Source organism: Dufourea novaeangliae, unplaced genomic scaffold, assembly GCF_001272555.1.
Source record: "Dufourea novaeangliae isolate 0120121106 unplaced genomic scaffold, ASM127255v1 scaffold87, whole genome shotgun sequence".
Taxonomy (NCBI): Eukaryota; Metazoa; Arthropoda; class Insecta; order Hymenoptera; family Halictidae; genus Dufourea; species Dufourea novaeangliae.
The window spans coordinates 472,700-488,481 of record NW_015373966.1 but is presented as its reverse complement, the minus strand read 5'-3'; the positions used below and the strand labels follow the sequence as shown (position 1 = coordinate 488,481).

At 36.7% G+C, this 15,782-nt stretch overlaps 1 protein-coding gene across 1 annotated transcript in view; it reads right to left on the bottom strand.

The window, feature by feature from the left end:
• Positions 1-15,782, bottom strand: part of LOC107186706 (collagen alpha chain CG42342) — an 89,542-nt gene that overhangs the window by 60,928 nt on the left and 12,832 nt on the right. The window contains exons 2-4 of the mRNA XM_015574640.1: positions 5,306-5,385; positions 3,436-3,471; positions 1,715-1,750 (exon numbers count right to left, since the gene is read on the bottom strand). Of these exons, the coding sequence (XP_015430126.1) occupies positions 1,715-1,750; positions 3,436-3,471; positions 5,306-5,385 (152 nt within the window). The remainder of the gene's footprint in view (positions 1-1,714; positions 1,751-3,435; positions 3,472-5,305; positions 5,386-15,782) is intronic.

The following is a 15,782-nucleotide window of genomic DNA, read 5'->3' as shown; positions in this document are numbered from 1 at the left end:
TACCTCAATCTCCACCAAACCGCATGTGTAGAATCCATAATTTCTTGACACCCTGTACCTACAGAAGAAATACGGTCATATTTTTATCGAACTTAATACTACGGAAGTGACGCTTCACGGGTTAAATATCAATTCACAAATGGCTTCTACAGTCTAAGAGTTAAGGAACATATTTCTATCAGCCACGTACAGACCTGGGCGCGGTTACATCAACGGGTGTCTCCGCTTAACGCTTTAATTTATGACCACGTTATATGGGCTCTACCAACTGTACTTACAACTCTATTTCAATTGATGTAACATATTGAAAAAAGAACTTGTTCGAAAACACACATTCTTGTCGAAATGGTTATTTCATCCATACAAATTTGGTCTATTAATTAATGATACTTTTAACGCAAAAGTTTAATATCAGTCGTTATTGGTATTATAGACTGAAACATTGAAACGTAGTTCTATAATACGCACAACGGAAACGTCTAATAACATTAACCTAATATTTTATGGATTCTTGAAAGGGCTGCTTCGGGCTGTGCATTTGAATCAATCGATCGACTCCGAAAGAACTATGTAGAGTGCACAGCGAAGAAAAATGATGTTTCTAACTTAAACATAAAACGATAACCCCAGATATTAGATGCAAACATTAAACGTTACTCCGTCTATTACCATTTACTATTACTGTCTAGATTTGATTTAAATCAATCTCCTGTAAGTCACTGCTCTGTGACAATTTTCTAATATTTCTAAATGAATTAGATTCAGCTTAATTTGAATAATTTCTGAAACGCGATTCAAGTCTTTTACTCCCAGTAATTGTTTTAAATAATAACACTAGGTCTTATAACACTCGGGGTTTCTGTAAAATTTTTTACAAAGAAAAAAGGAAAATGTTATTGAATCGTGCAGTTTTAACAAACAAAATGTTGAAATAGTGTTCCCAAATTATTTGCATTATGAATAAAAAATATATTGTTAAAATGAAACTTATAACATCACTGGATACACACTAATCACAAAAATCTCAAAAATCTGATATGCAATTTCCATTTTATTACAACAGGATATATGAATTATATGAATTATAACAACATAAACGCGTTATTCCTAATCACATGCCAGTAATCACGCTGTTTATACAAATCGCTTTAGTCTCATCAGCAAAATAAAAAATATGAAAACTGTAATGTGTGAATTTTCACCGATTCGACACATAACATGGCTTGAAATACCGGAGAAATCAAGGATCACGCGTCGTTTCGATTCGCTGACTCTCACAATCAGTCAATTCGCTCACTTTAACCTCTATTTAACCCTTTGGCTACTAAGCGCCACTATAGTGGCTGCCCGCTAAGGCGTTTTTTGGGACGAAGCGCCACTGTAGTGATTTCCCTCTGGCCAGTGACTACAGATATAATAACACTACGGATGCCATTGTTATCGAGGAGTTATGGATTTTGGGTGCCTGAGAACCTCAGAGTGAAGTAGGTCTCTGTCACCACAGACGAGATTCTCATCTGTGCTATCACATACATTCATATGTATTCCACATGTATGCTGCAGTTCTTTCGAATTTAAGTTACACAGGAGTTAAGGAAGTTATTTCTTGTAAGAAATCCAATTCCATTGTTCTATATGTATTCTGTTGTAGGTACACAGTTAAACCAACGATATTATCGGAAGTTCTCACGAAATAAACTACATATTAACTTACCGGTGCACCTTTTGGTCCATCCATCCCGATGGGTCCCTGAAAGAAGACATTGGTAAGTTTGGATGGTCAATTCTCGGCATGGTTGACGAAAGAAAGCGAAAACTTGAAAAGGCTACAAGCAGCCTTTGGAAAAATCATTCCCTTTGAAGTAATATGTATGCGCGCGTGAACATACGTAATGGATAGGTGTGTCATGAAGTGTCATAGTATATGTTTACTTCAATGTGCTTCGAAGTGTGTTTCGTTTATTAATCACAATTACAAACGAGGCGAATTGCAGATGCGACTATACATACAGGGTGAATCGCTCGCTGCTAGGGTCGAGAGGCAAGCCGCCTGTTTTATCATTTAAGAATCGCTAGCTATGCACTCCTGCTGAGCAGTCTATGTATGTAACGGAGACAGAGGGAGTGTCGATTTTCGCTCTGTCTCTGTAACACACATAGGCTACTGAGCAGAACAGCTACCGTTGACACGTTTATGGTCACAACAATTAAACGACAAAGCAGACGTCTTGCCTCTGGACCTTAGCAGCAAACGATTCACCTTGTATGTATAGTCGCAAATCTGCTATAGTATCTGTAGGTAGCTTTGATGCATTTACCCGTGTATTGGTAAGAGCAATGCACTCGTGACTTGGCGTTGTTCCTTTTGTGAGGTGTAGGAGCCAGCAAGACTCTAAGAAAGGTATAGGTCTTTCGCGGTGTGGAATTTTAAAACTCGTTTGTGACCATTCTTGTTTTTTCTATCGGAAAGTGAACGTAGTGCCGTTATGTACGCCGTTTGCACATACAAATCATGTGTTACTACGTTTTTATGATTTCTTTCCACGAATATATCACAGACCCTGAATTATCGATACAATAGCAATAGCAAAATATTATTACTCTGTATGATTGAGCACGTTACATTTTTGTGTGATTCGTTGTGCATTTGACCGCTGCATTCATGTACAAAACAACATATGTATAACTTGGTACAACGATCCCTACAATCGAATTACATTGAAATCAACGATTGCAGTTCTAGTTTTATAAACATATTTAACAACAAAAATTGAAATTCAGTTCCATGATAAGCACATGTGAATATGTATATCTCCTTGTAGTGCTTGTGCATGTGTATGTGTGCATCTATGTATGATACTATGTAGAACAAGTACAAAAAGTAGATACTACATAAAAATCCGCGAGAAAAGCACAGTTCGGGGGAGCTGTAAAATTCACAGAAAAGAAAGAGAACAAGAAAGAGAGTCTACGTGATATGCGCTAACAAAAAATACGATTTAGTAGATGCTATGTACGAATGTGAGAGACATTAAGTGGGTAGTTCATTGAGAAAGCGGTATACAGGGTGTCCTAAAATAGCTTCGACTCCCGGAAATGAGGGGTTCCTCGGATTATTTGAAACAACTTTTTTCTCCGCAAAAATGTTAACGAGATATTAACGAAAAACCCCGACCAATCGCAGTGCGTAGCCAATGCTACCGCGGAAGCTCGGCCAGCAAACTCGCGCTCTGATCGGTCGGTATTTTTCGTTAATATCTTGTTAACAAAGCCTCGGATAACATTTCTGCTGAGGAAAAAGTTGTTTCAAATCATCCGAGGAACCCTTCATTTCCGGGAGTCAAAGCTATTTTGGGACACCCTGTAAAAGAGAAACAGAGAATAGTCGACAGTCAGAGAGACAAAAGACTGGAACGAAAATAAAAAATAATATACCGGAAAACCGTTCTTGCCCGGCGCCCCGGCCACGCCCTGTAAGAAGGAGTATACAAAATTAAATACTCATTTACATGGAGACGGGTTAGGTACACTTGGATACATGCAAAAGCAATTATTCCGCGAGCAAATTGCGTTCGCAACATTATCCCGAATGCATCACACTAATAATTGTTGCAACCAATTAGATACTGTCGTGACGGTTAACTAGACACGCACATGTATGTACGGTTGTCGGTGTCAATTTCCATCAAAATCAATTGCATCCACAACGAAACGGCACAATTGAAAACAGTGAATTTATTTTTTTTTATGGATAGAACTCATTGTTAGACAGCAGAATTTACTTACACTGTTTGGAATTTTATTATATGTGCAGAACACTCGAATTCTAACCATTTTCCAAATATTTTAAATTATAAACTTATAAGTATCTCGTTAATTAGAAGTATTTATTAATGTTGCTGTTTCACTTTTTATATACACGTGGAATAAAATGAGGTTCGTAAACATTGCAACATGTAATAATGTTAATAGTTTGTGAATCCTTCGTGTAAAATAAATTCATCATAAATAATTCATCATATTTTTATTTTCCACTTACTTGTCAGTATTATTGGGTCATAAACGTTTACGGAAAATTCACAATTTCATAGTACAATTCGTAGCTTCATTTTCATAGAGAAGAGCATTAAGCAGAATTCCATTTTTTTTATTGTATTAAAAGTGAAACAAGTGATTCCAAATTTTATACGCGCGTGAGACTGCATCAACTCCACCGTACAATTGTATTATAGTAGACTCACGTTAAAGTAGCGGTGCGGGGCTCTCGAGGCGGGTTTTTCCTGGAAACGCTACTTCAACGTGAGCCAATGGTCACGCAGGATCTCGTGGCAGTTCGGTGGATCCACCCATTGGATCAAAACTTTGGTTACAGAAGGCGACCGATAGTGGGGTGTGCGCACGTATGTGAGTAATGCGTGTGAACTAGGACGTTCCTACCGCTACTTTAACGTGAGTCTATTGTACGTCTAAATGTACATATGTATACATGTACATGACGTGCCATTCACTCATGTATAGTTAAGAGCTGATAAGTTGTTGAATCCCTACAAACTGAACGGCACAGTGACAAGGGGGTACTTATCTCGTCGGCCAATGGAATTATTAACACTCCAAGACGCTGCGTCATCACTACGTCATTACCACGTGATTACTCTGTTATCGCTCTATCTCACCTGGTCTCGTGTGTTCTGTTCGTTCTGTTCATCGCCAATAAATTTGATTCGTCGGCAACTTATGAGCTCCCAACGGTAGGTTCCTAACGTTACGCCCATTCTTAAGTTTTAGATCAGTACGACGGAAAATATTTTCTTGTTAACTCGTTTAATGATTTTCGGATTTCCATTCTAACATGAAATAACAATTTATATGTGTGAAAATGTGTAATTAGAGTATCATTAAAAGATATTCTATTTGCTTTTATCGAAAGTATAGTTCCAAAATTTTTAAAGCATTTTTACACGCCCGAAAAAAAAAACTAAACCTTTCGTTTATATATATCTGCATTTATCGATCGATATATATACGACTGAGATTATTGGTATCGTCTGAAAATCCGATATAAATGCGACGAATTTCGCATCCCTTTGTTGTTCCATTGTGGATTCGCATTCGATCGGAAACAGCCGCGTACATAGCGTGCCTACCGTCGGTTACGAATTTGAGAAGATGAGTTTATACACCGTCAGTAAATACAACATGCTTACAATTGCACTCTAAAATACGAAAACTGTACGTGCAAGCTTACTGGGTGAGCTACAGGAGTGAGGATTACAGTGCTTAATGGTGGAGAAACTTCGGTACTCACCTGAGGACCTACTTCGCCACGGTCGCCCTTCTTTCCCCTTTTTCCCCTTTTTCCAGCAGGACCTCGTTCCCCGGGAAGACCTGTAACAAAAACGAACAATAAATTGACACGTATTGGGACAAAAAACTAAACGACAAGGGAAGGTTGATTTGGATGAAGATCAATTTCAATAATTATGAACACAATTTATTATATACATACAATTTATAAGCTAATACAATAATTAAAAAATAATATAAAATCATGGCAGTACATGACGTGAATTAAGAAATAGCAATATAGAAAAATACAGAATTCAAGAATGACATACAGTCCTGACCAAAAACTGTACCAGAGCACTCTGGACTACAGCAGAATTCAAGAATGACAATAGTCGTCCCAGAGGTCCCAGCCTTGCCGTCAGATCTCCATCCACGTAACTCTGATCAGGGTTATGCCTGACCATATGCGACTACGCGACTGAACAGAGAGAAATGCTCAACATCCTCGGTCATCGATCTTCCTGGCTGTTCTCCATCATCAGCCTTTGATTGTCTGGCTGGCATCTCTCAAATCACAGGTCCAGACCCATCCTGTCATCCTCTGATTCGTTCATAATAGAGGCCTGAATTCCCATAACCAATCCATCAGCTGTAATGGGCCCCTTAGCTTCCGGGTTTCAGACATGGTTTCATGACAATCATACCTCCTGTACTAGTTATTCTGCCTGAAACAAACAATCAACCAATACAGTACCAACTCACCTATAATATATAGTACTATTCCATAGCATCAAAAGTGATCCACCATTGAATAAAGTCCATCGTTACGATGCTTTCTTGTCCTCGAGCCTTTTTCATTTCCCGAAGGTTCTCTGCTTCGCAGCGGTCATTTGGTAGTACGGCAGTCAACTTAAATGGTCCCTTTGCCTTGGCTAACAGCTTCCGGCTTTGTCCCGTTGCTGCTAGAGTTGTACCCGCCATGACTACGTCTCCTGTCTGATAGACTGGCGTCTTGAACCTTCGAGCATCGAAGCGAGCCTTTTCGATTTCTTGTTCAGCATCCGTTGCCTTCTTAGCCTTCTTACGTTACCTTGCCAAGTCTACCCCGTCCAGAGCTTCTTGGATAACCTCCAGCAAAACAGCATCAGCAGTGCTTCTAGGTATATACTCCAAAAGCAATTGCGCTGGGTTTCGTCGTGTTGTACGGCTACGAGATCTCACCCATTTTCAGAATCATCCGCACATATTGCAGCTAGTGAACCTATCACCACACGATTCACTCGTTCACGCTGTCCATTTGCCCTTGATGTTTCCACTGCATTTAATATATGTTTAATGCCATACTCCTTGCAAAAAGCTTCAAATCGATGAGAGATAAAAGTAGTACTTCTATCGCTAATTATTCTCGATGGAGCACCGAACACAGCAAATAATTGATCGAGTGCTCTTAAAACCCACTTTGTCTTGGTATCTCGCACAGGTTCGAGGATGCAAAACATGGTAAAACCATCAACTATTGCCAAAATCTAAGACTTTTCTGTTAATTTAAACCGGGTTTTCCGTTTCCGGTAGGAGTGTAGAAGCCGAGAAATTGTAAGAACGAGTGATTGAGGCAGAACTTAGAAGGAATAGGGAGCAAAGAGTGGAGGGAAGGGTTAGCAAAGTACGAGAAAGAGTAAAGAGTGGTGAAAGGAAAAAAAGGTTTAAAAAAATATATTAGAGGAAAGAAAGACACAGCAGAATTTTGAGGTTAGGCAAAGGAAGAGTTGGTGAGAGAAAAGTGAATGATACAGAGTGACATCTAGAATGAGTGAAAGTAGTCGTGAAAAGACAGGTAGGTAAGGTAGAAAAGAAGAAAGGTAGCTGTAACTAGAGATATAATAAGACTACGAATGCTACTGTTGTCGAGGGTTCATGAATCTGTGCCTTGAGAACGAGCACCATTTGTTCTATCTTACCATAAGAGTATGAAACACATTCGCACCGCAGCATACATGTAGGATACATATGAATGTATGTGATAGCACGGATGAGAATTTCATCTGTGGTGATAGAGAGCTAACTTCACTCTGGGACCCTCAGGCACCTAAAATCCATGACACCTCGATAATAATGGCATCCGTAGTCTCATTATATCTGTAGTCGCTTAAAGGTAGTAAGGGGAAGTAATACAAAACAAGGCTTCCGGTTAGTAGTAACTTATTACAGTTAAATTTTTAGAGAATCAAAAATGTTACGCGGATTTTTAACTACGCTGGGTGTTGGCGTCCCAATTACCGCGTTGTTCAAGGGTCGACTGTACATAATTGTTTACAAGGCTAAAGTTATAAAAATAAAATGGGGTATACAAGGACCCGGATATACCGGTATCGAAAACGCACGGTTGCTGTGCATTGCTGGATTTACGAATTTTAGGTTAGAGATTTCGAACTATAAAGTTTCATTACTTGCTATCGATTTCGTCCAACGAACGAGTCCGGCAGAGATGAGATTCAATTGTTGGATTTACTCGTTGAAATTGATAGTGGTTTACTGCTCGTTTTCCCTGATCGTAAAATTAGTCGTCGTATTTTTTATTGTGGTACTCTCTGGACTGTGTTTTAATTTCGCCCTTTTCACCCGACATACACCGTTCACCGTATCGTGCACAGATTTAATTTAAGTGAATTCCAGAGACTCACAGAGGTCGACGTAACTATGCGGAATATTGCCATTCCTGAGCATCACATCAGAGACATCCGCCGAGCGAATGCGATCAAACAAACGAAATGTACGTTTTCGTATTCACCTACAGTCCTTTCGATAGCGCCTCGCTCTCTGCCGAGCGTCAGAAGATATTACAACGGAACTAAATGCGTTGCCAGACAGGAAGAAAGGAAGGAAGAAATAAAGAGGCGGGGTTGCAAAGAAGAACAGGGAATGGCAGTTCCAATTCTTATGTGCCACCAATGGAATCTTATCGCCCCCCTCTTTTCTGTTCGAGACTCGAAACAACCACGATGTCTACCTTTCAAGGAGATACGGAATATACAGACTTTCTGCGATGTATACAAGACCCAGCCAGCTTCCGTTCTATCACGATAGATACCCGATACTGCTTTATGCACTCGAACGAATCGAAATGTCGATACAGGAATAGCAAACATTTCCAATTTTCGGGGTCCTATAAATAGACTGAAGTTATTAATTCAGGCCATAGTATTCCTTTTACAAAAAGTCTTTCTTTGTGTTGTTTTACGAATTTTTTATACAATTATACGGGGTATATTACATTATGGTAAACAATTTGAAAAATGTACCATAACTTAATTACGTTTTATACGTGAATGAATTTTGTTGTATAACATTCGGTAACACTTCTATTTTTATGTAACACCTGCAAACGTTCTGTTGTACAACACATATTCCGACAAATTCTATTTACTTCTTACTTACTACAATTTATTTAACACGTTCACCGGGAGCCTATTTCGGCTGACCTTCCGTTTACACAGATTGTATGATTTGACATTTGAATTTGTATTACATGACATTCACTGGTAATCAGAGTTGATTCACCAGAGTTAAAAGCGGTTAGTATGATAAACTTAGGTAATACGCGTCCTGGTTGATAAAATTCCTCACTATTGTTTTATTCATTATTCAAGTTTTTGTATATCTTCTGAAAAAACATACATACTAATGCCACTTATATTTTGACTGGATTGCAACAGTGTATCCTCACCTGTAGGTATTTGTAAAACAATAGTGAAGCATTTTGTCCGTCGCTTAGGTATTATGTACAGTAAAGGCTCCATAAGAGTTTGAAACTTGGGATCGCTTTAAGGGCGCAGACTCCTTCGGGGCCAACTCCAAATCGATCGAAGCGCAGATGTAAACAAACGGGCGCTATCGAAAATACATAATCGATAATTGGGACGGCTTGACGATGCGACATCTAACGATGTATCGAGAGTTTTCTTATGCTGTTGCCACATATCCCCCTTATTACAATTCTGCCCATCAGTAGAACGATGGAATGGTTCTCATTTTTTTTTAATCAATTAAATTACATACGAAATACTTGAAATGGTATTCTGAAGAAACAAATTGTAAAAATGACACAATATATAATCTGGGTATTCCATATACAAAAAACATGGAGTAGGGGATAATGGGGGAAATACGGACACCGGGTAATTTCGGACGCAGTGATAATGTTATTATTCTCAGTGTCGAGCAAGCAGTCTCAACGGAAAGTCACGCATGTTTACAGAGGTAAGTATCATCAAATATTTCGACTTCTTTCTTATAATTTTTGTGCTACAGTTTTCACGGTGTCACGTATATTTAAATAGTAGCAACTAATATGTAAATTTATTTAATCTCAATGTATACCGTAAGGATGATAACCTAATAGTTTTTAATAAGGGAATGTCTATATTTACTTACTATTATTTAATTGTAAGATTTCAAATTCATTCGGGGTATTTGCGGACATTGTGTATGCGGGTAAGTACGGACATCGAATTCAACGAAACAATTCAGGATCAAAATGAATCAGTTCCACTAAAACAAATAGTTAATGTACCTACGCCTAAATATCAACGAAACAAAAGAAAGGAACATTTAATTATTTTCACAAGCACGCCTGAAAAGCTTGCATTAGGAGGAAAAGAATAAAGGCTATGAATGAAATGATAAAATAACGAAACATTTGTCGTAATAGAAAAGAACAAACGCAAAATCGGTAGAAAAAGAAAAGGAGTAAAAGAAAAAAATCTTTTGAATATAATGCAAAAAAAAATAGCGGGAAATAATATTTTTGTATTTTTTGTAGCGAGAAATATTGCGAACCGTCGACAGAAGACTGGTTTTTATGTTTGATATGTCAAGATTGGGCACATGAAAAATGCAGTGGAGGTTCAACAAATAGTTCGGTTACACTTTTGAATTTGGACTCATTTTCATCGGGAGAATCTCTTCAATTCATTCGTGACACTTTCATTAGAGTATGTTGAAAAATGTAAAAGCTTAAATTTTCATTTATGCGTGATTCCTTACCTGCTTACATTGTATGCCGATGGATAGTCGTTGGGCTTTGACGTCAACACTTGACGCTCACGTTAAAGTAGCGTTTCCAGGTAAAACCTGCGTCGAAAGCCCCGCACCGCTACTTTAACGTGCGTCTACGGTATATATTTTACTCGTTTTAAAAGGTTATTCATATCATAACTATCCTGACATCTCTTACAGATGATTAATTTATTTTTAAATTAAGTACTTTATTGGATGTAATTAAAAACGCAAAATGATTAATTATTGTGATCCAAACTTTTATTCACTTATTTACGTGTTAATTATTTACATCTTAACTACAATCTAATCGTCATCCAGACAGTACGTCAATGTTACATACATACATATTATATTAATTCAAAAACCTTATAGGTACACATTTTAGCTTCGGATCAAATCGCAATAATTTCACAGCTGCCAGAAACTCCCCTTTAATTGTGTTTGGGATAAACTGATACGCAATGATATTGAGTGAAATATAGGTTAGTAGAAATGTTCAATCTTTATCCCATTGTTGGTCTCAAATAAGGGAAAGATTTGTTCCTTCGAATAGTTTTAAAACGTGATTACTATAACCATGTAACTGATAAAGACACAGTATTGTGTAAAAAAACAACGCGAATTTGAACCTTCTGGTAGAATCAATAAAATAGTGTTAATATATGTATTAACTGAAAGCGTTAGGTTATATGAAAATATATAGATAAACGTCGTTAGTTAATTGACTATTCTAAAGAATTAAATGCATTTTTAAGACAAATTACACAAATGCCTTCCACGAATCTCTCTACACTGATGGGGACAGATACTGGTTTTGAATACTTTCACATTTCCAGGTATACGAAAGCACTCTTAGAGGTAAAATGTAAATGAAAGGTTCACGATTTCTTAACACTTGATGTAACAGATAGTAAACTCAAAGAATGTGTAGATTTGAAAGACATATCAATAATGCTAGAAAGTTACCATGAAATTTGATATTTTTAAAGCAAGAATAGTTAACACATTCGTAACCGGCAAAGTAGTCTTGCGTCTTTTTCAAATCTGTAGCATTCATCACTTGTTTGTCTTTAGCAACATGATCATTATCTTGATTTTAAATTTTTGTTACGTTAGATGTTCACTTTATATAATAACTAGCCAAAGCTGTTCAAATTTTTAAAACCGTAAATTGTAATCCCTTATACTTATAAATAGCAGAATCCTGCGGTATTCAGGTATGAACTTTCAAAAATTCCACAAGATATTCAGCTAACAAGGAGAGTATCCCGGTGTCTGCCTCAGGTTGCTTCCGTTTTCATATTTAGGGGGTGAAACCACCCCTCAAAGTTTCGACCCAGAAGTACTATTTCAAAAACCAGATATATAGGTACACAAAAACTTTCTATGGGCGAGTTTCATGGTTTATTATGTATAATAATATGGTGCGGACAAATTTTCAATAATACAACTTGTTTATAATACCACAATTTTTAATAACTTTATTGCACAACTTATTGAAATTTACATGATGACAAAAAGTGACGAACATTTCATTCCAAATCCATTGGTATATTTTTTTTGTTAAATTGCCTTCTACAGTCTTGCAGTTTTTTATTATTTATATTCCGTGCGTACACCTGCTGTTGCAGCTTTCGATTGATTTGATTTTCGGGCAATATATTACCGAAGGTTTTACGGTTCATATTTGTCACAGAAGTGATGTTCATGAAAAAAATGTTTCAAACAAAATGCTTGTTTACACAAAGAGCATCAAACTGTCGGTGTTTCATCACAGAGTGCACATTTTATTTCTGTATTCTGATCAAAAGCAAAATCTACGGGAGTTCAATAATCTCCAACCTTTTTTCTGTATATCCACTTTTATATCAAGAATACTGTTTCAGATTTTTGTATCTCGGTGAAGACAATTGATTATGTACAAGTGATTGTAATTTAATTATATTGTTTCTTAAATGAAGATTAACGTCGTATTCATGCAACATGGTCGGGAAAACGCCTAACGTAATTCTTCCACATTCTAAATCCATAAACACCTAGAGGCTGGATTCGTCCAGTTGTACCAGTTGGTATCCTCTTAATTATAATTTCGTTGCCCACTGGTTTTGCATTATGTGCATTTTCTTCGCAGTGTCCACTCCAAGAATCTAGTAACACTTGTTGTTTTGGTTTTAGGAAAAAAGACCTCTTCCAACCAGGTTTTGAAATTAGCTGCATTATTAAAATAAAATCCGTAATAGCACATAGGTGAATTTTAATTATTAACAAAAAACTCTATAATTAAGATAATTTCAAAGTATACATTACCAGAAATAAGTTTTCCAGATTTGAAAGCAGCCACGTATACGTTCGTCGACTTTAATAATGTTTTTCTACTATTGGTCCAAATTGTCCATTTGTTTCTTGCAAGGCCAGAAACAGGGGCGACAACAACCTTCCGTTAGCAGTTACTGTTGGTTGTATTATATAACTATGTGACGTTGAAGAACAGATTGTACAATACATTCTGCTTTTTTTGACATTCTACTCCTAAAGTTCGTCCAGAATGTATTTCTAATTGAAATGCACTCTGGTCTAAATTATATATATTTTCAGGTCCGTATTCAGCAATCAACGGCTTCAGTTTATTAATAAAGTTTGTAGCTTTGACTTTCAACATTTCATCATCTTCCATTGTTTTTCCTGTAACAAATTTGGTTATTTTTCGTGAAACAATACGATTAGCTTTTTAAAAATTATCTGACCATTTTTTAGAAGCTTTAAATACCGTGTTATCATTACCCTGCTCCTTATATCAAGGGCTTTTCTCAAATTTTGTATTACATACTCGGAAATTTGTGCATATCTTTCTCGTCTGATTCCTCCTGCTTCAACTTGATGAGCCCATCGTCGTAATAGTCGTTTAGAAGAAGTAAGTTTAAAATTATGTTGAACTGTATTAAGCTTTCTTTTTTTTCTCCGTCTTTCCAAAATGCTACTGCACTCCGCTTATACTCAATGTCAACATCTTCGTCACGCTGTGAACAAATTCCTGCATATGTTTCTTTAGACTTTAGACCAATTTCCATTTTCATCATCTTCATCGACTTCATACTCCATAAACTGATCCAGAAAGTCCAATGATAACTCTTCCGAAACTTCGACTTCGTTAAATTCAATTACGCTATCAAGCAACATTTTTTGTATAGATTCTTTCAATTGTATTTCCTCCCTTGTTACAGGAGTTTCCATCAAGTACATTGTTTGAAATGTTACTAATAACAAATTCGCGTTCATCGGATTAATAATCATTTTCACTCACAAAAACTGTAGTTACAAAGTCAATTCTGCGAACACGTCAAGCTGTTGGATACCGGGTGATGGAATGTGAACAAAACTTTTAAAATAAAAGTTTAACAAGAGAGATTTTTATTCGTAACGGAGGAATAACAATAAGGGTCATTGAAGTCACATGAATTAAAGTGTTTGTTGGTGTTTGTGAAATTGCATACGGCCTTATGTATGTATATATACTATTGCTCTGTGGTAGGGAGGGGATGCTTGTGGAACTTCATACAGGATGCGTAGGTAGGAGTTCTGACTTCGGAGAAAATAAGGGTGACAAACTTGTTTGGACAAGAGCAGCGCGGTCGTAGTTATTCATAAAACGAAGCAGAGTAAATAGGTTAGTCATCCAACAAAGCATTGGGATGAGACTGCAAGAAATAACAGAAGAATCATTGCAGAGAGTAGCTTTAGAGTAGCTTTATATAACTGCTATTTTTGAGTGTAGATAACTTAAATATCCTCACACGGGTAAAAAGGTCAGTTTACGCTTTATTGGCAGCATTTCGAATATTCTAAAAAGTAAAATAAATTATACAAACAAAAAAGACGTTTTGTGACAAATCAAAATTGATCTTTATAAATTGACCATTAATGTATTTTCCGAAAACTAAAGCAGTCGGCTGCTGAAACAACAGGCATGCACACGGGATATAAATAATAGGAGGCAATTTAAAAAAAAATATATACTATATACCAATGGATTTTGAATGAAATACTCGTCACTTTTTGTCATTATACAGATTTTAATAAGTTATCAAAACTTTTGTTGTTCTAAATAAATTGTATTCTTGGCAATTTGTTAGCACCATATTATTGTACATAAAACCATGAAACTCGTCCATTGAAAGTTTTCGTGTATCTCCTCTTGTTTTCGAGATACACAGTACTTCCGGATCGAAACTTTGAGGTCAGATTTCACCCCTAAATATGAAAACGGGCCGATTTAAAAAAGTACGTATTAGTAAGGGAGTAATTCCTGATCACCTAAATCATGTATCTGTATCTTACTTTGAGGTATCAAATTTTACATACGAATTTCAAAACAATTGATAATTATTTTTTTGGAAAAAAAAGTTTTGGAAAAAAAAAATTTTTAACATAGTGAACTTATCATATGGTGTCTGTATACTAAACTGATCAGGCATTGGATTCTGATCAGGAACTAGGTCCGTAACGGTGGTCAATATCGATGAGGGTCTCGATGTGCATTAGTAGAATATCGGTGTGGGGTCAGAAATGACATAGGGACCGGTGACCATGCTTCCGTGCTCGGAGGGTTAAAATCGACCCTCTCAAGAGTCTTCTCTAACGCGCGTTGTTCGCGACCGTGGTCTGTCAGGACACACACGAGCAACGAGCATTGCAGAACACTCTTGAAAGGGTCGATTTTTCATGGGTTGACGCGCAAGGAAGGCCCGAATTACACGGGATTTTGGCTGCGCGTGTTCGTGCTCGCTGTTGCACGTGTCTGGACCTGCCTTTAACGGTTCATTGTAACCGGTGTATGTATTAATATCTCTTCACTCACCATTTCGCTAGAACAATACGTTTGTTTTCGGCTATAAAATAATCGGATTTTTCGAATTTAATGTACCAACAGGCCTGGTGCCGTTCCTGGCAGGGGTACAAAAAGTGCCCCCACACCTGGGCGGCAGCAGATCGTTTCTTATATGTGAAATTTTGGTGGTAAGAATAATAATCAAACCTTTTTTTGTGATTATGAAAATTTTAGAAAAACAGAATTCTATGAAATTAGTTTTATATGTAATCTTTGTAACACTAATCGTATATAAGAATGAATTATCTTTACGGACAGTCCAAGATAGCATGTGATATTTAGCCATATTTATTGGGTTAAATTTTGTGTAGGTAATTAATAGTCGCTATTTATCAGGCATAACATCATTATTACAAACATGATGCGTTTTCCTATTGTGCTCGTATGTGGAATAAAATATTCAAATTAAATAAAACCTTTATTTTTTAAGAATCTTTGTTTCATTTTATGAAAATGAAAACTAAAAAATATTGCTTTTGAATGATAAGTGTTAAAAGCTATGTACACATATACATATATAGATATAAAAATAAACACTGCATATCACATTCTT